We start from the raw sequence: 26,579 nt of genomic DNA, 5'->3' as shown, positions 1-26,579 counted from the left end.
ACAAATGCGTATCGAACATGAAGTAAAAGGATCGGTTGAGCACAAACACATATAAATAGGTCATAAAAAGATCATTTTACCTCAACAAATTTAGAACTATTACCAGATATAAGAGTATTAACAACTAGATTTGTAATTGCTAGCAATAACGGATGACACCCTTCCCCCTATTGCCAGGTGAGCGGCAGCCATTTTGACAATTCCAAAGTTAAAGAGAGCATCTACAGATGTCTAGTAACATTTTTGCAAAGTTTCATTAACTTTGAACATTTTGAAATTTTGGATATTTTTGCTGTTTCCATGGTTACGGCGGCCATTTTGAAAATTCTAACTTCAAAATCCAACGCTGCCTATGCCAGTTACCATTCCTGTAAAGTTTCATCCAGTTTGCTCAAAATTCTTATTTTTGAAATTTTTGACATTTTTGCATTGTTTCCATGGTAACAAGACCTATTTTGGAAATTCCAACTCCAAATGCCACATCTACCAATTTTGCTCATCATTACTGTGAAGTTTCATGAAGTTTTGAGCATTTTGAGAATTTTGAAAATTTTGGTGTAGTTTCCATGGCAACATAGTAGTTCCAATGATCGCCAAAATCATCCAACACCTGTATATAGTGGGCACCTACATTGTTTTAAAATAAGATGATTCTGAGTTGAAGCATATCCAAACAGTTCACCAAAAACCAAAAACTGGTTTTTTTTCACAATTGTGCCGTTTACATGGTAACGGCAGCCATATTAAACCATTCTATGCCATGATTAAAAAGGTGGAAGGATATTAAAAGTCAAATAAGTAACGAATATGTAACGAATAGGGAATAGGTAACGAATAGGTAACGAATAGGGAATAGGGAATAGGTAACGAATAGGGAATAGGGAATACGTAACCAACTTGACGCCCATCATATATGCCGACTATTTTATTAATTGTGACTGTTTATTTAACGCATCATGTAAATATAGCGGAATTTGATGAGACTGTTATTTAAGTGAGAGGGTTATCGCTATAGAACCAGGTTTAATCCACCATTTTCTACATTTGAAAATGCCTGTACCAAGTCAGGTATATGACAGTTCTTGTCCATTCGTTTTTGATGCGTTTTGTTATTTGATTTTGCCATGTGATTATGGACTTTCCAAATTGATTTTCCTCTGAGATCAGTATTTTTGTGATTTTACTTTTCATTTTTCTAACGGCAATATAACTGCATGCTTTAATCTGTTTAACTCTCATCAGTCCTGTCTTTGCTCCTTGAGAAGACTACAAATTTGAATATATACACTGTGGCATTTTGGGGGAGGGAGTGGAGGTTGGGTATTTTTTGTTTAAATATTTCATAAATCCTTATAAGGAAAAATCAGAGGTTTAGCTATAAAACAAGGTTTAATATACCATTTTCTGTATAAGAAAATGCCTTTACCAAGTCAATAACATATGACAGTCTTTGTCCATTCGTTTGATGTGTTTGAGCTTTTGGTTTTGTCATAAGCTAAGAGACTTTCTGATTAGAATTATCCTCAATGCTCCATATTTGTTATATTACTTTTTCCTACAACATTTGGTTTCAATTCCGGTAATCTGTAATTATTTATTAAATGTTACTAACAGATGATGGACTTAGTGGAGATTGCAATAGCACATTCTAGCTTTTCTCAAGGATCCTATAGTATAGGAAAATATTGCTCCGACAATAACAAATTTCGAGCAGCAAGGGACCCAACTTTAAATCTCACTTTTAATATAAGCTTACAAACCTATAATTGAAACATTTGGTTTAAGCATTTCCAAACTGAAACTGAAGTGACAAAGATAGACAGATGGATGATCATGGATTGAGTCCGATTGACAGACCAAACGAAAACATATAAAGTCATGGTCTTTTAAAACACTTCACACATAACAAAGGTAACATTTCTTTGCTATTACTGTGCTTTAATCAGGATAATGCAATGCTAAGGTGTACATTAACTACTTCAGATATACTGCACAGTTCAAATGTACTCGTACCTTTAGGGGCTAATCCTAGACTTTGAAAGTGGTATTATTCCATAAAATAAAAATAAACAGCTGCACCATGTGTGTAACGGTTACGAAGGAAATAGTCTAAGTTCAAAGAATAAATTTCAAAAACTTCTCTATGTCATATCACAAATTCATGAAATGTAAAGGGAGGTTATGTTAATAGATAAAAACCCAACACCAAAGTTCGGCCGTTAGGTTTTCTTGTTTGAATTGTTTTAAATTGTCATTTCGAGGTCTTTTACAGCTGACCATGTGGCATGGGCTCTACTATTGTTGAAGGACGTCTGATAACCTACAGTTGTTCTGTGTCATGTTGGTCTTTTGTAGAGTTGTCTCAATAACAATTATGCCACATCTTGTTTTTTAAATTAACGGAAAAGATAAAAAAAAATCTACACGCAAGTCGGAAAATATAATATTGTTTTACTAAACAGCTGTTATGTCTCATATTTCTTGCTATTGAGCAATATTGTGCAATTAGATATTACTTCCATGTCAGATTTGCTCTAAAAGCCTTAGTTTTGGAGATATACTGTAAATTCAGAAATTATTGCGAGGTTATTACTATTGCGAAAAATGCGACCGAATTATTATCGCAATAATTAAAACTACCATTTTAAAATATTTTATATGAATTAAACAGGATTTTTCTCAAAATCGTAAAAATTAGAATCGCATTTAGGTCTAAAATGACAAAATCCCAATAATAAATGCACGAAATAATTTCTAAATTTACAGTATGCCAAAATCTACATTTTACCCCTATGTTCTATTTTTTCGACGACAGCCTCATTTTGACCCCTAATTCCTAAACTACAATGTATTAAGACCACAACCAAAATCAATCCCAATCTTCCTTTTGTGGTTATAAGACTTGTGTAAAAATTTCATAGATTGTTATTCACATATACTTAAGTTATTGTCTGGAAAGCAAGTGTCTTTGGTCCTTTTGCAGTCGTATAAAAATTTCCTTAATCATAATACATCAATTACTGTTGTGGTCTTGACCTTTACATAATGCATAGGGTTCTTTCTCATTCAATGGATCTTGAACCAATAAAGTTTACTCAAGTTATAGTGTATGATATTTCTCTGTAAACTGAAATGTTGACAACTAGATATCTAGATGGCATTCATCATATTGAAATGCCAAGTACAGACTTAGTAGAAACTTATTGAAAAGTTTCTAAAACAAAAAAAGTTCAAACAGACACTTCATTAATTCATATAAATTTCTTTATTCAAGATATCAATAAAATATTTCAAGAATGAAACAATCTATTCATTATTAAAGAGGCCTGTTCACAGGCACATTAACAAGAATGGTTACAAAATATAGCACAAATGTTTGTAGGGAGCATGTCGTAACAACCAAACCAAATAATTACATAGGCCTGCCTAATGTATTGGTTAGTGGTTCGTCTAGCAACAACTGAAAAGAGGTACTAGTAGAATTATATCACTGACATTTTTTAATCAAACTTTTTTGACATGAATTAAAAATTCTGTTTTTGATCAATTTTGTCCACGGACAATCAATTAAACTTGCTAATACATGTTCTAATATATTAAAAAGTTATGGTTTTTTTTTTTAATTTTTCTGGTCTAAAAGTTGATGATAATTGGATTTTATATTTAATGTGTATCTTAATGAATTAATCTCACTCTACTCTCATTTACTCTAACAATTTCCACACTTTTATCAAAATCAATCACACACTGGCATACATGTAAATATTGTAAATGTGGATATACGAGCACATGTAATTTATAACAAATTCCAGTTTGTTCAGAAAAAATCAGAAACACTTCATGTTTTTTAATGAAGAGTTAAATTTAAATCTTCAAATCTACAATTATTATAGGTATTCAAGAGAAGTGCAGTTACATATAAAATAACTAATCAGTAATCTTAATCAGTAACTAGTCCTCATTAATCAATATCATCAACTAGTACACATAAATCTCAATCAGTAGTTAGTGCTCATAAAAAAATTACCATAAAATATATGGGAGATTTGAGAATAGATGAAAATTCAATCATCTTGTGTTATGTACAATGATCATTAATGATGGTCTGCAGTTGCAGTTATAAGCTGTACCTATAGGGTCTTATTATTTTACGAAGGTGTTGAAACTATAAGCTACTTCCTTATGTAAAATTAGATATTAACAAAATAATTTGATAAATGTAATGTTTAAACTAGATTTTTTTAACAACCAATTACAATTTTGTTTGTTTTTTGTTTCCCCCTTTTGACTTTCACAGACATTCGGTCTCAGTGTTTTATGTAGATTAACATGCTTGCTTGACATACAGACACAAAACAAAACAAAAGTAAAAAAAATTTTCATTTTGAAATACATATACTTTGTTCAGCTATAACAGAAAGCATAAATAAAACAATATTTTATCACAATTAATCTTTTATTTGTTTTCAATTATTTTATTCATTGCTGTATTTCTTAATTCTTATGAAGAAAAATAATAAAAAATACAGTATTAATTATTTTACAAATAGTAATTGATTTTTACCTGACTGGGCATAATTTACACTGGTACCCAATGCAGACATGTCATATTTAAGAAAAGGTATTTGAGTAATACATTGTACCACAATTAGTGTGGATACATATAGATGTGTTTCATCTCAACAATTTAAGCGACTGAGCATTTTCCTATTGGCTGGATTTCTCTAACAATACAAACACAAAGGAGAAGGTATGGGCGATTCAGAAATTAAGAAAAAGGGGGATGTGTGTGTTGAAAGGTCTAAATCCCTTTTGATACAACTTTAAATTAGAAATGGAAGGTTCATTGTGAATAAACATGGTTTTGAAAACCAATATTTTCAAATTGTCTTTCACACTCACCATACACACAATTCATTCTAGGATAGGAATATCACAACACAACTTTTGAACCTTCGAATCTGAAAATCACAAAGTTTTATAATCTGTCATACATCATCCTTCACATATTCAGACATAAGTGATGATATTCAATAATTCTTAAGTTTAGCTGGAAACTGTATAGCTATACTGTAAAGATTTGTTGTGCATAAATGAAATAAATCTGTGAGGAGGTAAAGCGGATGATTTTTAAAAGAATAGACTTTGAAAATGCAACAAATGAAAACAGGACATACATTTCTGATCTTATATTCCAAATACATTTCTACAACATAGGATGACCTTGATTCTTACTTATAACATCAATATTTATCAAACTTTAACAATGTATTAACAAAGCACTAGTATACAGCTAATTATATCATAAATAAATTCTGTAAATTCAGAAATTTTTGCATGCTTTTTTAAAAATAAACCAAAATTGCAAGATAAAATATTGCAATTTCAAGAAATGCTGCATACACGCAAATAATGCTTTCATAATTTAAATTGTAAGTTTTAATTTTTCCAAAACCTTTCCCATTGCAAGTTTGGCCATAATAAAAACATTGCAAAAATTTATGGATTTACAGTATACAAATCTACAGGTATTGGTGATTTGACTAGTTTTAAAGACTTTGTTCTGTGCTTGGTTAATCAAATGTGAAAAAGGGTATTACATTAGTGCTAATATCATCTCAAAGAGCTTAGGCTATATAACATAGATTTAATATTTCAAGGTCAAATCAACAAAATTTATATGATGCAGAGAATCATTCCATATTGAGCTTACCACAATCTTTGCAAAGCAATAACAAGATATAGCAAATAAGGTTTTTATCTCAAAATTGAATTGACAAGCATATGTACAACTGCTGATTTGTATCATATAATAAATTGACAACCAGTCCAGGAATCAGCAGAAAGTACACATTTGTTTTATTTAAAATAAAAGATTTTTAGTCAGACGAGTGATTTTGACAACTGGAAATTGAGGCGATTTTTTTGTTGATATTTCAGTTGCTTTGACAATTGTGGGTTGAGGGTAAAAATAATTTTAATGGATACTTGAGTAGTTTGACAAAATTTTTTATAGAATAAGGGAGTTCGCTTGTCATGTTTTGGAATTTTTGTCAGATTTTCGGAATCTTCTGGTTTTATCCATTTGAATGCCTTTAAAAAATTTGCCCATTGACCCCCATTTTTCTTTTTATAAATCTTTTACACGTATAATGATAAGCCATCTGTAAAAGTCTTATAAAATTTTAATTATTTTTTAATTGTTTTTGAGAAATTTAACTTGTCAATAATAAAGTTATGAAAAGTCAAGAGAGAATATTTTCCCGCCAAAATTTCAATGGCTAATATCTCGAAAACAAGCACCTTGACCTTTATATTTGTTTTGCTCTTTTTATTCCTTTCTTAATCCCCTATCATTATAAACTAGTGTTTTGAAAAGCTAATTATTTTGAAACTGAGAAGCGAACTCCCTTAAGGAAAATATTATTTATGTTGATCCTCTAATGGTTTCAACAAATTCTCCCAATGGTTTTGTAGTAAATCTGCATCATATTCTGCAACATAATTTGTTATAGATCAATAAATATCAAAAAATATATCCATTGTAGAATGAAAAACTTTTGAGTTGCTTACTTGAATTCGCCGTTTCAAAATCTAATGCATTCTGGGTAATATTTCCAAAAGCATACATCAAAACGTTCTGATTGGTGAAATACGTGATAAACAATAGAAATTCAACCAATGACGTAACGTTATTTTCATTTTAGTGTACGAACAATGAGATCACCCATAGTCCTATAGATTCTGAAACGGCGAATTCATACCGTTATATGATTCCCAATCTTGTGTACAATAAAAAAAGTTAATTTCTCTGTCTTGTACACAAAAGATCTTGTGTACATTAAAACATGTTAATTCTTGTATTTATTCCTTGGTATTGTAATCTATAGCTACATGCTGTTTTTTCTAAAAAAAAATCTACACCAAATATGTTCTGCTAAACTTTAAAAAGACAGACATGTTTTCAACTTTAATAATAATAGTGTAAATAAAATCTCTTAAAATTCTGCATTAATTCCTGGATACTAGATTTTTTAACAGTACTAAACTTCTCTGAACAGTAAAAGATTATGGTTTCTGTTAGGACCTAAGTAATGTACATATAATCAACCAAATAAAGTAAACTACAAAAGAAAAGAAAACTATTTGTCTGAAAAGGGCAAGAATTAGAATCAAAGAACTGTTGACTTTTTGAATATTTCCTGGGTACCTTTTCAGTCAATTATTTTGTCATTTTACCTTACAAAAACTTCCAAGCTGACATTTTTCATGTTCCATTTTCTACAAAAAAAAATTACCTAGTATATAGTTTTATTAGGTTTTAAAAATCTCAGCATTTACTATATTTGTTCTGTATCTCTTATAAATCTAATTAATAAAACAATAAAAATATAAATTCTCCTTCTTTGTGATTGAAAAACAAAATTTCTTGACTCCAGACAGCACTAATTTAAACTTTCAAAATGAGAGCTTGAGAAAAAAACATTTATTCTAGACTTAAGAAATATTGTTTACAAGTTTGGAGGATGTGTTTCTTGCATGTTTTTTTTTCAAAAGAAACTCTGGTGTAACACTTCTAAAAACATTTAAAGCAAAAATGGAACTCTTCCAAAATTACCAACCAATAGCATGAGAGCAGAATGAAATAGCTTAAAATCACAGCATTTGAATTGAGTTAGTTACTCTTATCTTGAGCAAGACAATTTGACCCATATGAGTTCCAAAGTATTTTAATCCCAGTTCAAAGTATTGTATTAAATAAAGTGATTAAGAAATTGAACTATTTGTAAATCATTCTTTTATATTGCCTTATCATAAAGGCAAAAAAACTCATCATTTGTTCAAATTTTGAGCTGATCTATCCATAAATCAAGGGAGGAATGGCCAATCTGAATTTCGACTTGACAATCATAAAAAACTATTAATAATTTTCTCCTAAGGAATTTCATTTCATTTCAATGTCATACAGCAGGAGTATGTTAAGGATAATGAATCAAGAAAAACTATGTCAATGTAGTTACTGATCACGACACTAAGACATTGTATGTTCATGGTTTAGTAATAAAATCTTCAGACACTGTTAACAAAAATACATAATTTCATTTTTGTACAAAATGGCCGACCATCCCTTAAAACAGACAACAATAACAACAATCAACATGGTTAAGTAAATTTAACAAGAAAATATGTATTAAGGTGGTACCCAACACTTTCACTAAAATTAATTTGGCTCGTTTAATTTTCCTAAAATTTTGTCAAAGTTATTTACTTTGAGACTTTAATAAAAATATAAAAATTTAAAATTTTTTTAACCAACCGTTTTGTCAGAAAAATTACACTGGTTATATAGCAATTTGACAAACACCAATTTCGATCATTGAGAAGCTTAATATTCCTCTTACAACACAACGTAATTAAAACGTTTAGCTGACTTTACAGAGTAATCTCCCTGTAGTGTTAGGTACCACCCTAAGTAAATTTAACAAGAAAATATGTATTAAATAGTTTTAAGAAAATATTACAATTATATAATTTGTTTTCATACATGATAATTTATAAATATAATTTGTCCTGAGATTATATAGAATTTACAATAGATGCAGTGAATAAAAAGAAAATTTTCTAGTTATCTCCCTTGTTTCTAATTTTAGATTTATTCAGAAAGGGGAAACAACTCATAAATAAGTTTTATTCCTCCATATACAAACCATATGGAAAGAGTATTTATTGACATATTTGATTTGCAAAGGTCTAAGGGGAACAACTCCTACAAAAATGTATTCACCCACATTAAAAATTGAATGGAAAGAGCATTTTATTATGTATTTAACCTGTTATGAACTTTCCTTGAAAAATCATTGAGTTTGTAAACCAATTTATAACATAAATCTGCATTGCACTTTAATACACAAACTATGCTCTTTCTACTTGCTCTTTATAGACAGAGATACAGTTTGTCAACCTAAGAGATGTTCCCCTTCGCAAACAATTCTAAAATTAGATACAAAGTTGTCAACTGGAAAATGGACTATTGCTGTACTCATGGTACTATGAAATAAATCTTAAATCATACAAATATGACACTTATGAATAATTTACACAATTAAAAGTTCTTAACAGCAGAAATGAATGATATTGATGAGTTTCATCTGCAATAGAGGAAGATGTTCTTTTCTTGATTACTAATCAATCCACTTGTTTAATCACTGCTAACTTCACATAAAATCCAAGCCTTTATTAAATAAGCTTATTTACTATCCTGCCTGCTCATTATATCTCTAAGCTCACATCAAAAAAGGCCTTAAAGGAGTAGATGCAGATGATGCATCTGAGCCCGCAGCAAGTCGAGATAATGCAAATAGTGTAAGCTTGAAACACATTATAACACAGAGAATAGCTAAGAGCTGTCCACATGGGTAAGTGCGTCTTCTAACTTTTTGGTGATCTGAAAAAAAATTCTAATATTGAAGCTGCATTGTTATTCAATACAAATAGTCAACCTGTATGTAAAAGTCCTCCTTGGGACCAGAAAAATAGTTCACCTTTTAAAACCTTTGGTATAAGTACAGCTGGATGTGAATGACACTATATGTAATAAGGTATATGGGTGACAAACCATTTTCATAATATAGATACACGAATATAATTTGAGTTTAATTCTGAATCACGTCAAATATTTTATTTTGTGAATTTTTCTCAACTACCATGGATCAGATGCTCTTTTCACTACAAATCTTACAACAAAAATTGATCGTAAGTTTATACACTGAAATGTTTATAACTTATGAGTATTTTTAGTGGTTTGATTTATAGATAAATCTATATTTTCACAATAATAACTACAGATGCATGCATTGCTAATTATTGTTTATACTTAAACATGAAATTATCTATGTGTATAGCAAATGGGAAAATCATCATTACCTCTTTGTAGAATTCTATCTGTCCTGACAAATACACTTGCATAGTATGTTTAAAGTCTGCTACTCTTTGTCTCTGAAAGTTTTGAACTTCGGCCATAGTACCGTATGATATAATGTCACTTTGTTGTATCACATTTGTCACTTCATTCTCTTGCATTTTTCCATCTTCCTGTAGTTTGACACATTCCCTAGCTTTACTTAATGCTCCCTAAAATGTAAAGTAAAAGTTATGCAACTTGATATGGTCCAAAGCTGAACTTAATTTTCCCTGAAAAGTAAAGGTAATTTAGTTCGACACAGTCCCTAGCTTTGCTTTATGATCCTTGAAATGTAAAGTAAAAGTTATTTAGTTTGACATGGTCCCTAGCTTTATTCTATGCTCTGCGAGATGTAAAGTAAAAGTGTAAAGTTATAATTTAGGAACATGAAATGGTGCTCAGTCCTACCTTAGGCTCCCTAAAATGTAAAGTAAAAGTTTAGGAGCATGAAATGGTCCCTTGGTTTACTTAATAAACCCTGAAATGCATAAAATACCACTTTGATTATGATTCATTATAACTATAAAAGTGACTGAACTAGTACAGTAAAAAATGTAGCAATGCATATAACAAGCAGTTTCAGCAATATGTTATTTTACACCCACAGGAAGCTTTCAAAATTTTAAGTCCTTATTCTTTCAGTTTTCTGATGAACCTACCTCATGAACTTTTAAAACATCTGGAAACACCCCCAATATTCCTTTATACTCATATAACATGTCATCCATGAACCTACCTCATGAACTTTTAAAACATCTGGAAACACCCCCAATATTCCTTTATACTCATATAACATGTCATCCATGAACCTACCTCATGAACTTTTAAAACATCTGGAAACACCCCCAATATTCTTTTATACTCATATAACAAGTCATCCATGAACCTACCTCATGAACTTTTAAAACATCTGGAAACACCCCTAATATTCCTTTATATTCATATAACATGTCATGCATGGGATCAATGTCTTTTTCGGGTTGTTTAGCGTACATTTCACCTATCTGGTTGTATGTATCGCCTGTGTAATCTATTGCAGCTGTCAAATCTCGGGAATCTGAAATAAATAAAATGGATTAGTAAAGATTCTGAATTTATTAGTTCAAGCACAGGTACTTGTGGACAGGATACCCTTTGGGTGCTCCTGAGTTGGTGTACCTCGAATGACCTCAAAATAGTTGCATTTTGATTCAATTTTTATCAAACGTTTATTTAAATTGTTTTCACCTGGAATATATATGTCAAAGTTACTGACAAATAGCTTTTGAGATCTCTATATACATGATATACATATAATACGACTGGCAGAAATCTCAAATGCTATTTGTCAGTAACTTTGCCATATATTCTGAGTGAAAACATTTCAAATAAACGTTAAATAAAAAATTATTCCAATTCAAACTTCATGGGAGGTCTTTCAGGGTACTCCGACTCAGGGGCACCCAAAGGGTATCCTGCCCTCAAGTACCTGTGAGTTCAAGGGGAAAGAATTTCTGAGACTTTATACCCTCAAATTATAATCAATTCCTATTTCTCTGAAATACTTTAAACAATGTATTTTCTCAAGCTATTCAATTGGGTGACTCTCTGAGGTTAAAATACCAATAAAATTAAGCTGTTACGGTGATTTCAAACTTGGTTCTTATCCTAATCTCTATAAGTTTTCTAAAAGGGGCTGAGTGCAAAAAGTGTCAGAAATTTGGTCTACACTATTGCCTTGAAGATGTTGCTTCATACAACTGCGCAATAAAACACAATTAACAGGGATGAGGTTTTATTCTTAAGATGAATATAATATAATTGTGTCCTGAAAAGAAAGGGAAAAGGAATCTAAAATCAAAATTTCATTGCTGGTAATTTTTACTGTGAATTTTTTAAAATTTTTATAAAAATTGCTCTATAAAGTTACTTTGAAACTAACAAACCATTTTTTTTAGTTTGTCTGCATTGTACAAAATTATGTAGCATCACAGCTGAAAACATTCGAAGTTTAAAATCCAGCGTTATCATTTTGTAAACAGCAGTTAGATTTGCGATAAATTGTTAAGTCATTGTAAACCTCAAAAACAGTAAATTAGATGAAAGCTGAAGCATTTTATATCAATTAGTGTTATTCAACGACACATATTTCTCAAATTTCTTTAAGAGATTACAATTCCTAAACTACACTCTTTAACCACATTGTTTTCTTTCATAAGCCCAACATTTTAGAGCAAATATATCAAGTCACCATCACAAGTTATCTGAAAAGCATCCCAAAGGTTAGCTAATTATTAACGATGTCACCAAACTAATTTTACAATAATATCTGCGGTTTTGTTTCTTTAAATAAGCTTTAAACTGAAGGGACCAGGATTTTTTTTTATGGAAAAGCCCCATGTCCAAAATTAAGAAAAAAATCAAAAACTTGGAAAATAAAATTCAAAAAAGGGCCATGAATAATGTTAGCCAACTTATTTAATTGATTTTCAAATAGGTAAAAATAATCTTTCCATTCAATCTTTAGAAATATAAGTTAATCATTTTTAGATGCAAGGTTATAATTAGGGGTCTTCTTTTATTAAGGAAATACTTATTTTTTTTCTATCAGTTTTTGAATATAAGTGAACATGACCTACTATAAATATATATCAAAACAAATGACAAACCATTCATAAAGCTTTAACATAAAAACCCAACATATTTGACGAAACTTACAACTATTAAAGAAACCCACCATTGCATAACCCTTGAACCCTTACAACAATCGATTATATTCCCCATCTATTCCAGCGAATATAAAAATACTTTCACAAAAAAAGTGGGCGTTTTCCATTTAAATTTGACTGCTTCTTATCCATTCAGTTGACTTATAAGCTGAAAAAGGTCTTTCAACATTTTTATATACATTAAAACATCTCACAAAAAAATCCACAGGTATTCCAGTATGTTTTCACTAACCAATTTTTTTTTTATAAATCAAGCTGTCATTTACAAATAAATGACAAATTGTACCATATCTAAACTAAAGGGTATAATAAAATAAGGGTTTTGTTGTGTTAGGGACACTGTGTCATGTGTTTAGGTGTACATCAAATCTTACCCGTATTATCACCTGAAATGCAAATCTTTTACTTATTAAAATAAAATCATGACATTATTATTTCAATTTTAAACAGACCATAACAAGAATGTGTTCATAGTACACGGATGCCCCACTCGCATTATAATTTTCCATGTTCAGTGGACCGTGAAATTGGGGTCGAAACTTTAATTTGAAATTAAAATTAGAAAGATCATATCATAGGGAACATGTGTGCTAAGTTTCAAGTTGATGTGACTTCAACTTCATCAAAAACCACCTTGACCAAAAACTTTAACCAGAACGGACGCACGGACGAACGGACGCACGGACGAACGGACACACGGACGAACAGACGAACGGACGCACGAATGGAGGCACAGACCAGAAAACATAATGCCCCTCTACTATTGTAGCTGGGGCATAAAAAAAACTTTCATTTGACAAATGTTTAACATCTAGCAAATTTTCTTTCAACATTATTCAGGATTGGAAGGTATAAAAGTCATACATATGTACTTAAGGACCCTGCTTTGTACTGGACCAACAAAATGGTCAAATCTTCAAGTTATGTAATATATATGGTGACATCACAAATGCCGGAAACAGCATGCACAGGTATCTTTTCTGGGACTTCATACAGACTAAACAATGGATTTACAAGTTTACATCATAAAATTGGAAAAAAAAAAAAGGAAATGGGGAATGTGTCAAAGCGACAACAACCCGACCATAGAGCAGACAACAGCCGAAGGCCACCAATGGGTCTTCAATGTAGCCAGAAACTCCTGCACCCGTAACCTTTTTTATCTCATTGTTTTGGTTCAGGTGGGAAAACACTGGCTATCTATCAAAACAACCAGACTGAGAATCTGCAGTCCATATATCAAAATCAAAAAGTAAAATCAATTATACAAAAAATATATTCTTTTATTTTCATTATCAAATACTGAAGACCATTACAGGGACTGTACCTGTGTCCCTGCATTTAATTGTTTCATGTTGCATGTATTCTTGTACAATGAGTGTTGTGAAATTTCAAAGTATCGCCAAAAAGGAAATTGTTACTGGGCAGATATAAAAATTTCTAACATGCTTCAACTCATCTTTATCAAGCTGCACAACAAATGTAAAATCATTTTGGTTTTTAATACTAGACAAGAAAACTTTAACAGCAGTTTTTTCCCCAAGGTCTTTCTAACAGAAGGACCAGTTTCTAGAGCTGCTCTTGTCTTTGGTGACGCAGGTAAAAAAATTCATTCACTTACATGATCCTATATCCATGTTAAATGTTGTTGCGGCTTCTTTGAAAGCACCACCAATCCTGGAGAATTCTTTCTTGAAAGCTAAAATAAGATCAATAAAAAATGTTAGACTTGAACAAGTTGTGATCATTAATTTCTGTATTCACAAAAAGCTGTTCTGGAGTTAAATGCAAGCAAGGCACTATTTTCAGGCCTGACCACCCCAAAATTAACTATTTTTCTTGTATTTCTTACAAAACTTTTATGATAAATGCGACTTTCCATATTCAATTAAAATGAGTGCCTCATATCACCCTAACTGATAAAATTTAAACGGTCCAAATAAAAATAAATGTTTTCATATATTCAAAATGACACGAAGGAAAAGTCTACAATAATTAAGAGGTAAATAAATAACTTAAACTTTTCATCAATTGTACATAAAATCCAGAATATTTTAATATAAAAAATATAAAATTTAAAGAACTTAAATCAAACAAAACAAAATTATTGATTTATGTACTTCAACAATTTTTTAAGCAAAATTGCTTTATCCAGTACAGGCTTTATAAAATGTATAGTTATGTATAATTAAGACTCTACCATTCAACCAATGCACACAGCTTTAAACAGCTTGCATTTGTGATAATGTCTGCGATTTTAATATCTAATTGACATCTAATTGACATCTAAATTTGTGATAATGACATCTAAATTTGTGATAATGTCATCTTATTTTGTGATAATGTCTCATCTAAATTTGTGATAATGTCAACTAAATTTGTGATAATGTCATCTAGATTTGTGTTGTCATCAAAAATTTACCAGCTGTGTGAGAAATATATTTTTGGTTGAAATAGACCATAGACACAACTATTAAAACAGATTTCCTATGACTATGTCTAATGTTCCAAAAGAGGATACCTTCTAAAGCCTTGATGAAAAATTGATGGTATAACTCCTTTTTGTTGTTACTACAGACAATACCCGAGTGCTATGCCATTTCAAAGAATGGGGTAGGCAAGTCAGTTTGTTTATAGGTCATGGGTCATTTACTGTTGAATGTCTATTAGATGAATGTAAAACTACTCATGGAAAGTGTGTTGATTGTACAGGAATATCAAGGTCTTCCTACCCAACCCTATCCATTTTAATGTAAAACATTGAGGAAATTACAAGAATAAAAAAATAACTTAATTGGTTTGATATATCTCTTCATACTTACGCCCTGTGTGTCTTTTTCTGTTATCATGGAAAACAGATATTAAATTCTTAACATTATCATCCATGCCTTTAACAAACTTTTGAAAGGTTTCCATTTTACTTTCACTGAAAAATACAAAGGTAATAATTTCTGATACAGTGAATTCATTTATTTTCATAGGGAGTGAGGAATATTTATAATTTCTCTGACATCTCATTTTGATGTCTGCCAAAGCCTGCATTTTAGAATTCATGGTTTTCCTTCACTCAAGAAATTTGATATCCCACCAATAATAATGAACAAAGAGTATTTATATTTAGGATTTACATCTAATAATGAAATCTTTGCTAAAGTACTGACTACCGAGGCAGTATTAGTACATAAAAAGTAAAATCACAAAAATACTGATCTCAGAGGAAAATATAACTTTTTATTTATATTAAGGTGTAATTTTTTTAATTGATTGCTTGCATGACTTTTAATTTTTGCAAAATAATTCTAATGCTTGCATTTCCTATCATGTTTTCCTCAATGAGGGTTGCCTCTAACAAGGAAGTTATTGAAGTAAATGTTTTTAATGTTAAAGCTGAAAAGTTTTACAGACTCAAGACAATTTGGTAACCAATGACCATGGACATTGTCTAGTAGCTGTAGTAACAATCCAATCTTCATTTCCTTGAATATTTCATCACCAATTGCAACTTACCTGCAGAATTTCACTTGCAGTGGGCAACATAATAGGTGCAAATAGTGAAGCAGGAAACGTTTTCAACCTTCAACAGCATCTCAATTCACAGTTTTGGGATTGATCCATGTCGGTTTTATCTTAAATTTTCTCCGAGTTGAGTTGGTGTCTATTTTTTTTTTTTTTATTTTTTTTTCGCTATGATTATGTGTCTTTCAATGGATTACGTAACTTTATGATCAAATAGAATACACATCCATAGAACACAAAGTGCTAATTGAAATGTCACATTTTCATATTAAGTGGCTGAATGAACATAAGGAGAAACAGACTAGAAGACAAACAAAATGAAGTATAAAACAGAAAACAAAACACCCCTGTACCCGTGTAGGTGGTGCATAATATGAACCTGCATCATAAATTTTGTAAACTCAACATACAAAATGAATCTACTTACACATCTCTAACATCTAGTGGCTGTCGAGGTGTATCTAATGTATAGAAAAATTTAAAACCAACAAAAATGTATAAACTTACACATCTCTAACATCTAGTGGCTGTCGAGGTGAATCTAATGTATAGAAAAATTTAAAACCAACAAAAATGTATAAACTTACACATCTCTAACATCTAGTGGCTGTCGAGGTGTATCTAATGTATTAACTTACACATCTCTAACATCTAGTGGCTGTCGAGGTGTATCTAATGTATAGAAAAATTAAAAACCAACAAAAATGTATAAACTTACACATCTCTAACATCTAGTGGCTGTCGAGGTGTATCTAATGTATAGAAAAATTTAAAACCAACAAAAATGTATAAACTTACACATCTCTAACATCTAGTGGCTGTCGAGGTGTATCTAATGTATTAACTTACACATCTCTAACATCTAGTGGCTGTCGAGGTGTATCTAATGTATAAACTTACACATCTCTAACATCTAGTGGCTGTCGAGGTGTATCTAACATCAAGTGGCTGTCGAGGTGTATCTAATGTATAAACTTACACATCTTTAACATCAAGTGGCTGTCGAGGTGTATCTAATATATAAACTTACACATCTCTAACATCAAGTGGCTGTCGAGGTGTATCTAATGTATAAACTTACACATCTCTAACATCTAGTGGCTGTCGAGGTGTATCTAACATCAAGTGGCTGTCGAGGTGTATCTAATGTATAAACTTACACATCTCTAACATCTAGTGGCTGTCGAGGTGTATCTAATGTATAAACTTACACATCTCTAACATCTAGTGGCTGTCGAGGTGTATCTAATGTATAAACTTACACATCTCTAACATCTAGTGGCTGTCGAGGTGTATCTAATGTATAAACTTACACATCTCTAACATCTAGTGGCTGTCGAGGTGTATCTAATGTATAAACTTACACATCTCTAACATCAAGTGGCTGTCGAGGTGTATCTAATGTATAAACTTACACATCTCTAACATCTAGTGGCTGTCGAGGTGTATCTAATGTATAAACTTACACATCTCTAACATCTAGTGGCTGTCGAGGTGTATCTAATGTATAAACTTACACATCTCTAACATCTAGTGGCTGTCGAGGTGTATCTAATATATAAACTTACACATCTCTAACATCTAGTGGCTGTCGAGGTGTATCTAATTTATAAACTTACACATCTCTAACATCTAATGGCTGTCGAGGTGTATCTAATGTATAAACTTACACATCTCTAACATCTAGTGGCTGTCAAGGTGTATCTAATGTATAAACTTACACATCTCTAACATCTAGTGCCTGTCGAGGTGTATCTAATGTATAAACTTACACATCTCTAACATCTAGTGGCTGTCGAGGTGTATCTAATGGATAAACTTACACATCTCTAACATCTAGTGGCTGTCGAGGTGTATCTAATGTATAAACTTACACATCTCTAACATCTAGTGCCTGTCGAGGTGTATCTAATGTATAAACTTACACATCTCTAACATCTAGTGGCTGTCGAGGTGTATCTAATGTATAGAAAAATTTAAAACCAACAAATTCATCCTTTTCTGCCTTTCGTTTTCCAACTTTCCATTTCTGAAAAAATCAATATGAATTTTAAAAGTGTTTATAATAAATGTGTAGTAATTGGATAAAATCCTTGGGGTAAAAAAATCAAAACATTAGTCACTGGTTATTTTTAACCCTTTCGCTGGTTATGGGACAAATGTGTCCACAATACACCTTATTGCTAATCCTGGCTGACCCGGCCGCTTGAACTTTTGACGCATACAACAATCACTTTTCCATTGTGGCGTCAGATATTTTGTTTTGTGACGTCAAAATTTTACGGGAACCTGTGTGATATTAAGTAATGGCAGACAAATAGCAATAAGGCGTATGGCTATGATAAAGGCACAAAAACGTCCATATGTTTTATTCTTGCAAACAACTATTAATTCCTGTATCTCTATCACAAAAAAATATTGAAGAGTAAATAAACTCATCATAGATACCAGGATTAAATTTTGTATATACGCCAGACGCGCGTTTCGTCTACAAAAGACTCATCACTGACGCTCAAATCCAAAAAAGTTAAAAAGGTCAAATAAAATACAAAGTTGAAGAGCATTGAGGACCAAAATTCCTAAAGGTTTTGCCAAATACAGCTAAGGGCAGTCTATGCCTGAGGTAGAAAAGCTTTAGTATTTCCAAAAATTCAAAATTTTGTAAATGGGTAATGTTTTTCTTCAATAGGTCTGCAATGTTACATTATTAGGATGTGATGTCATATATGAAAGCAAAAGTTAAGAAAATAGCAATAACGAAGCTATTAAGTATTCGCATAGTAAATAATTATTGCTCACATATAAAAATACAATTAAATGGAAGATCTCAGTCATATAAACTTTATTCTAATTGACATAGTATATGTGAAAAAAGTGGCATGTTTTAATATGTCATTTTGAATACTAAAGGTACATTTTTCCTATGATAGAAATTTTCTTATACTTCGTCACAGTGTAGATTTTTGCAAAAGTATAATATAAAGTATGGATCACTGTGTTATTTTTCAAGCTACAAGTCATGCAAAGTTGCCGAAATTACAGAGATTATTCATGAAAAATCACTGAGATAGAATTTTTAAAAAAGATATGTTCTATAATATGCTATAAGATAATAAATAGAAATAAATGGTGTCACCGACCTTGTTGTCCTACAAGTAAAAAACAAAATTTTTTCTATCATTCCTTAATAAAATTTAATTGTTTGAGTTATCTCCCCTTTAAATACTAGGTTGATAATTTGATTCAAAAAAACATAAATATCTGGTATTTGATAATTCAGTCCTAATACAATGTAATACAAATAAAAATATATGTGTGGTTCCAGTAACCCTACCTTCCCTACGTTTTCGGCTTAAAAATAGCCTACCCTAAAGATTTTATTGTCATTTTTCATCAAGCACTGTTAAAGTCAGAATGTTGCTCCCATAGACTCAATGTTAAAAAAACCCATCAAATAAAAAAAAATCCCTATCTACCTATCCTAACTTTTTTTCAGATGTAACTGGAACCACACATACTTTTTTATTTGGCCTAATCACTTATTTTTCATAATTCCCAAAAAAACAGTCTAACCAATTTGTTATGAAGTTTGCAGATTTAAGAAAAGAATTAGACCTATTGTGAACTTCTATTTTAAAATCCAAGATGGCAGTATACAGTTAATCTATCATAATAACCTGACAGTGAGAGGGCTGTGTAGCTAGTTAAAGTCGTTAAATACTTCCATCATCATCTACCTTAATTTCATATAGTTTCTATTACAATTGTAGTCAAAAAAGTGTTAAGACTCAAATCATATCGGTCATAATGTGTGTTGTAATGCAAATGATATAAGTTTTATTACCTTTTCGTCTGTACAAGTAAGGAAATGGTTAAATGTGTCACAATGTGATATTACTGGATGTCGGACCATTCTATCCATCCAATACTGTAATTGTTTCATTCTCTCATTTATAAAATCATCTTCATATCGACCTGTGAAAAAAAAAAAAAAAAACATTTTTTTTATTTTTAGCATATACCACAAAACAATTTAAAATGCAACCAGAGCTCCAGATAAGAATTCACAAATTGGGTTTTTTACCCACCATTTTCTTATATAATTGGGTGATAAAGTTTTTTAATTGCATTATCAATTCCAATTCACCCCTCATGTTAATATCAAATTGGGTTTTTCACCACCAAGCTCCTTAATGTATTGGGTTTTTTCATCAACACAATATTGAATATTTAGGCAATATCAACCCCAGATTTTTTTCCATCTTAAATATGTTTCTTTCTTTTTTTAGCTGTTTTATTTGGTTTAGGGTTAGGGTTATTTGCTAGCTGTTTTATTTGGTTTATTGACTGAGAAGCAATTGTAGGTTTAATTTGTGTTCCGTTTCAAACCTTCTGCCAGTTTTGTATTTTCTCATATAAACTGTAAAAAAAACGGATATGTGTATTCACAGGCACTCGTCTTATACCTTTATATAATAAATTCTGAGACCAGTGTCTGTGTGTGTATTCATTAATTAACTGTAAAATGAAAAAAATAGTATATAAACTCTAATTATACTGTTTTATTCCAATTTTCATAAATCTGGGTTTAGTTGTCTTTTATTAGAACTTTTAGTTTCTGATTCTTTATCATGTCATAATCATGATAATTGATTTGGCCTTTCATCTTTCCAACTGATTTCGTTTTTGAGGAAACCCTGCTTTTATTAGCAATGTTCTTGTTAAGGTACGCACACACGCCTGTGTGTTCGATGGACGCTTCCTAAAAACATTGGCTGAGTCTTGTTATCATCATAACTTTCCCTAAATATAAGCTTTTCAAAAGAAGCAGAAAACATGCTTCTATTCAATATTTTTACCGGACATTCACTTTTGTTTTAATTCAATGTATGTTATGATAAATCCCGAGCAATGCGAAAAAAATATGACTTCATGACACACGCTAATTGGATAAACGCCGAGAAGATCGTAAAGTTTTCAAAAACACGTGTACCTATTGAGCAACGGAAAACTCACCTACTTGATGCAGGGATCTATTTTTAGAACGATAGGAAATTTCCAATTATAAATATTATAAAAATAGTTTACACGACGACTGTAAGCAGATAAGGGTAAATAACGCAAATGGTAGCCAATAAAAGGGTTGAGAACTCATGGTTTTGGAATATAATTGGGTTTTCCTTTGAATTAATTGGGTTATTGAACCCTGCAATGGGCAATTGCAATGGGTTTTTTATTATTTGTATTGCGTGATCACGCAAATACGCAGCTTATCTGGAGCTCTGATGCAACTATATGATGATCAAATTTTATTTAAAATTTATATTCCATCTTAATTCTGATGACTCATGGCCTCTTTTTTTATATATTTTCTAAAAGGAAATGAATCTGAACCTTTTTTCCATCCACTAATTGAGATAATAGGGGGAGGAGGGGGTGCTTAATTTCTCGCAGACGACATCAGAGTTTGGGATACTAAAATTCTAATGTTACAATGAATTAAATTTCTACTTTCAGTGAAAATGAGGGCCTAGATGGGGTTTTCCTTTTTTGAATTTTTTATATATTTCTAGTCATTTTTTTTTATACTTTTTGTCCATTATTTGCTATTTATTGTACTTTGTGTTTATTTTTCTCTATTCTTTCTATTTTTTGGTCCAATTTTCTCTATTCTTCATTTTTTTGCTCCATTTTTCTCTAAACTTGGCCCTTGTATATCTATCCTGTAAGCCCCTTCCAGATCCTCATGAATAATAAATGTTCAATATGCATTAATGAGACAGCATCCAACTTATGACCAAAAAATACATCTAGAGGTCGACAAAAGTTTTTCAAAAACTTGGAAATTGTCTTTATATTAAATATCAGACTCATTATAGTCCTGAATCCAGAAAATTGTTATCAGAATTAATGGACACCATTAAAGATCTCACAGCAACACCAGATTCCCTAAAATCGAAAACCATTAAAAAAATAAAACTGCAAGACTTTGTTAAAATAAATGTTAGTGAGGTATATTTGCATAGCCATGCTGTAAGTAAACGGTCATTTATCAATACCAATAGCTATGAAATATGAAAGGAATGAACAAAGTGTATTAATGTTTTATTTCAAGGTTTTTTTTTTTCAGGAAAAAAATCAGACATGTTTCATTCCAGACAAAGACATCATAACAGGTTTAAAAGAGTTTTGTTTAAATTTGATACTAAACTCTAGCTTTAAAAAACAAAAGGTCACAGTGATACAAGAATTTTTTTAAATTTTTCTTTTAAAGGGGTTGTGGGGGGGAGTTCTTGTCATTTTCTATGCTTTCAAATATGACGAAAAAATGCACATGAGTTTATAAATTCTTATCAATCAAGTTCATTGAACAGCCAAAAGCAATGAAATTCTCAGTGAAAAGTTGTTTTAGGGGAGATAACTTGTGACGAAATGATTTTTTTTTTCATCTATAAGAGTTTTTTAAAGTTCTAACAGTTCATTATTGTATAATATTTTTTATAGAAGTATTGTAATTTGAATGGTTGAACCACGATCATTATATTATTTTGAATGTGGCTAGTTACAATTTACTATGAATTCATGAATTCAAAAGCCTTCCTATTTACAGATGTGTTTTTAAGTGAAAGCAGCGGTTAGCGAGGGACAGCATACTACTTTTAGCTTGTGCTCATGGAAAAATGCTTCTTGAATGAAACTTTTTTCAACTGACGACTGAATTTCTTTGATTTTTTACCATGTTACACACTAGTTATCAAACTTAACACACACATTTCCCATTTGAAATCAATGAAAAGTAGTTACATTCTCCAATAGTTCTGAAATCCAAATAAACCCTGGCCTACAGACAAGTTATACAGAATGAGAAAAAGATGTCTGAAAGTCATATGAATAAACAAACCTGTAGATTTTCTATACGATGCTGAAATATGTAATGAAAAATGTGATGATTTGATAATTTGTCAATATTTGACAGAAATAATGTAAATTAAGAAATTATTGCAATGGTTTTATTATTATTTTGAAAAATCCAACAGGGTTATAATCGCAATAAATTAAACTCCAATTTTTTTTATATGAATTAAACACGATTTTTGTCAAAATTGTCAAAATTAAAATTGCATTGTAGTCCAAAATGACCAAATAGCAATAATAAATGCACGCAATAATTTCTGAATTCACAGCACTGTAAAATTATTGACTATTAATTACATAATTATTTATTTTCATGATTTTTACGAAAATAAACACAACTGCGAGTTAATTCATTTTATTGCAATTTCAGGAAAGCTAAATTATGATATCTTAATCTATAATGAATTAAATGCAAGTTTTTTATATTATCTGTGACATATATTACATATACCTTTGCAGTTTTTGCAAAAATTAAACCGTGCAAAAGCTTCCTTGAAGTCATTATACATGTTATAAGGTTAGGTAACCTTTAAGAGTAGACTAATCCAACAGATAACCAATCTATAAAATAAAATTAACAGTAACAATTTTCTTCCACCAGATGCGCATTTCGACAATACATGTCTCTTCAGTGATGCTCATGGCCAAAATATTTGAAATCCAAAGCTTATATAAAAGATGAAGAGCTATAATCCAATCTATCTGTCTTTAGGAAAAGACCACTCTGAAAGGAAGGTAGTTTACCTAATCTTATAATGACTTCAAGGTTCAGCTAGAAAGCAAGGTGCCCAAAGATTTCCTTAAAACCTACATCCTGAAATCATTTACCATTAAAATGTAGCTGTTTTAAAGTTAACAATGAGTAAAATAAATGTGTTTAATTTTAAAGCCAAAGGATTTTTTCTTCAGAATTTTTAATTAACATTTCAAATATTTAAACACTACCTCATGCTTATCTTAATAAAAATCAGTTGATCATAAAATATAAAATTCCCTTCTTCCCACATTGCTGTAAAAGAAACTTATTATACATGGTCTTATTACATGTAGCAAAGCAAATATATTTTTGCAAAAGCCAAACTTTTTCTTTTCCTGCTATAATTTACATTTAAATATTTAAATATTACCTCACACTAATCTTATATAAAATCAGTCAATCTTAAAAAAATACCCTTCCTCCTTCATTACAAGTACTAATTGTACAATGTATATGGGCTAATTGTTACATAATATATTTCTTCCTGATTTGTGGTTTAAGTACACATAATGATTTGTTTATTTACAGTAAAGTCAATGTGATTTAATCAAAAATGACTCTTGGTGGTGTCAAGATATTCAACATGAAACAGATCTAGAGTGACTGTTAGTGATTGTTAGTGATTGTTGGTGATTCATTGTGATACTTATACAAATCTGATTTAGCATCCTGTTATATCATATCGAAAACAAGATACATATACAGTGAAACCTGTCGAAACCGAACACCCACAGGACTTTGCGTTTTGTTCGGTTTTCACAGGTGTTGGGTGGAGAGTTAAACGGAAGTCGACACCAAAATAATTTTGAAATTTTGTGGGACTTTGAAAATTGTTAGGTTTAAACTGAAATTCAGTTTTATCAGGGTTCAGTTTACCCAGGTTTCACTGTATGTCTTTTTATGTAAATTACCAACAACCACTAACATTCACTGTGAATGATGACATCATGAGTGTATTTAATGAAAAATAAGGGAGATAACTCTATGAAGTAACTAAAAATAGGGGAAATAACAGTTTGTAGTTTTTTGTAAATTAACAATTTGTGGTTACCGGAAAAAAAAAGGAAGATAGCAATTTGTAGTTACTGTAAAATAAAGGAGATAACAATTTATAGTTACTGTAAAATAGGGGAGATAACTATTTGTAGTTACTGTAAATAAGGGAGATAACTATTTGTAGTTACTGTAAATAAGAGAGATAATTATTTGTAGTTACTGTAAAATAGGGGAGATAACTATTTGTAGTAATTGTAAAGTAGGGGAGATAACTATTTGTAGTTACTGTAAAATAAGAGAGATAACTATTTGTAGTTATTGTTAACTAGTAATTTACCTGCAATAGCTTTATCTGGTAATGGAGGCACTGGTATACATATAAACTTTTCTTTTAACATTTTATGTAACCAATCAAAATGTTTGTATCGTCGGCTAACTTGTATATTACTAAACTGAAAAAGAAATTACAATAAAATATTATTTTTTCATACTGCATTCTCAATTTGCTACATTTATATCATTTTTTAAATTTTCTGCAGCAAGCTACTATATATTGATGGGATTTAACTTGCTCAGTTTTTTAAGTTTTCTATGTTGTGTTTTGTGAATTTGTTTTTCTCTGTGTTTTTTTTTCTGTTCTTTGCAATGATATTTTCAGTTTGTCTTTGATTTATGAATTTTGAATGTCCCCTTAATATCTTCTGTGTCTTTTTTTGTTAAAACAGTAAGACACCCTTTTGCGATTCAAATTGTGAAAATCATGAGTAGACGTTTTTGCCAATAGTCATTGTTAATGTTGAACATAAACATCTCATATTTATAATAAATGGTAACTATGGAAAGTTTATTTTTCAAACTATGTTGTCAATAGTATATTAAGCCACATATTATACAGTAAAATGTGGTACCTTGACTATATTTTTAATCAGTTACCATCAGAGGAACATAACTTTTGATGGAGAGACAAACAGACCAAATAAAAAAAATGCCATCCTACTTTTGTATTCTGGGCATAAAATTTGCAGAAAATAGAGTGGAATCCTCAAGTCTTACTGATGGAATAACTTGGTATGCAATAAAACTTTTAAGTCCTTTAAGTTTGGATTCTTTCTTTGGAGATTTGATTTCACATGTGTAGGATTCTGTGGCTGCCCAGATAGGTCCATCTCTTGTCTCCTAAAATGAGAAAAATGGTAACAGTAAGAGAATGACAAAATACTGTTGATTCTTTATTGTTCATTGGATACTAATTTTCGTGGATTTTGTGGGTACAGGTAAACCACAAATTAAAGGTTTATTGCAATTGGAGACAACTTTTCTATAGGCTTGTATGCAGACTTCGGCCAAACCACAAAATTCAATATCCACGATCATGTAATTTTTCCTTAATTTACGAAAAATAAGTACCCATGAAAATAAATGAATCCACAGGAAAATAATATCCAAAAATAGAACATGTGTGTTTCCTAAAAGTGTGCAATAGATAACTGTTTAAAATACAATACACTAAAAGGTTATTGTGGATTCAAATAGTTTTGCCAGTTCCAAATTTCATGGATTAGAAAAATTGAAATATATGAGATATTAAATTTGATTTCATGGTTTTGCAAAAGTCTGCAGGGTTCTCACTAAGGCCAGTCCATGAGTCCTGGACTCATGAAAATCTGTCTGGACTCACCAATTTCAAAAACTGGTGAGTCCAAAGATGCATCAAGATTGAAATATT

At 30.7% G+C, this 26,579-nt stretch overlaps 1 protein-coding gene across 3 annotated transcripts in view; it reads right to left on the bottom strand.

Moving 5' to 3' along the window:
- Positions 1-3,246: 3,246 nt before the first annotated feature.
- The window catches only part of LOC143083660 (sorting nexin lst-4-like), a 45,420-nt gene continuing 22,087 nt past the window's right edge, over positions 3,247-26,579 (bottom strand). For 2 of the 3 annotated variants that reach the window (XM_076259942.1, XM_076259941.1), the window contains exons 7-16: positions 25,907-26,029; positions 25,191-25,305; positions 23,087-23,107; positions 20,030-20,160; positions 18,111-18,214; positions 15,492-15,595; positions 14,291-14,368; positions 10,852-11,018; positions 9,925-10,131; positions 3,247-9,445 (exon numbers count right to left, since the gene is read on the bottom strand). In XM_076259942.1, the coding sequence (XP_076116057.1) occupies positions 9,398-9,445; positions 9,925-10,131; positions 10,852-11,018; positions 14,291-14,368; positions 15,492-15,595; positions 18,111-18,214; positions 20,030-20,160; positions 23,087-23,107; positions 25,191-25,305; positions 25,907-26,029 (1,098 nt within the window). In that variant the 3' untranslated portion in view covers positions 3,247-9,397. The remainder of the gene's footprint in view (positions 9,446-9,924; positions 10,132-10,851; positions 11,019-14,290; positions 14,369-15,491; positions 15,596-18,110; positions 18,215-20,029; positions 20,161-23,086; positions 23,108-25,190; positions 25,306-25,906; positions 26,030-26,579) is intronic. The other variant, XM_076259943.1, reaches the window with a different exon arrangement.

Source organism: Mytilus galloprovincialis, chromosome 7 (genome assembly GCF_965363235.1).
Source record: "Mytilus galloprovincialis chromosome 7, xbMytGall1.hap1.1, whole genome shotgun sequence".
Lineage (NCBI taxonomy): Eukaryota > Metazoa > Mollusca > Bivalvia > Mytilida > Mytilidae > Mytilus > Mytilus galloprovincialis.
This window is presented reverse-complemented; position numbering and strand designations above follow the sequence as displayed.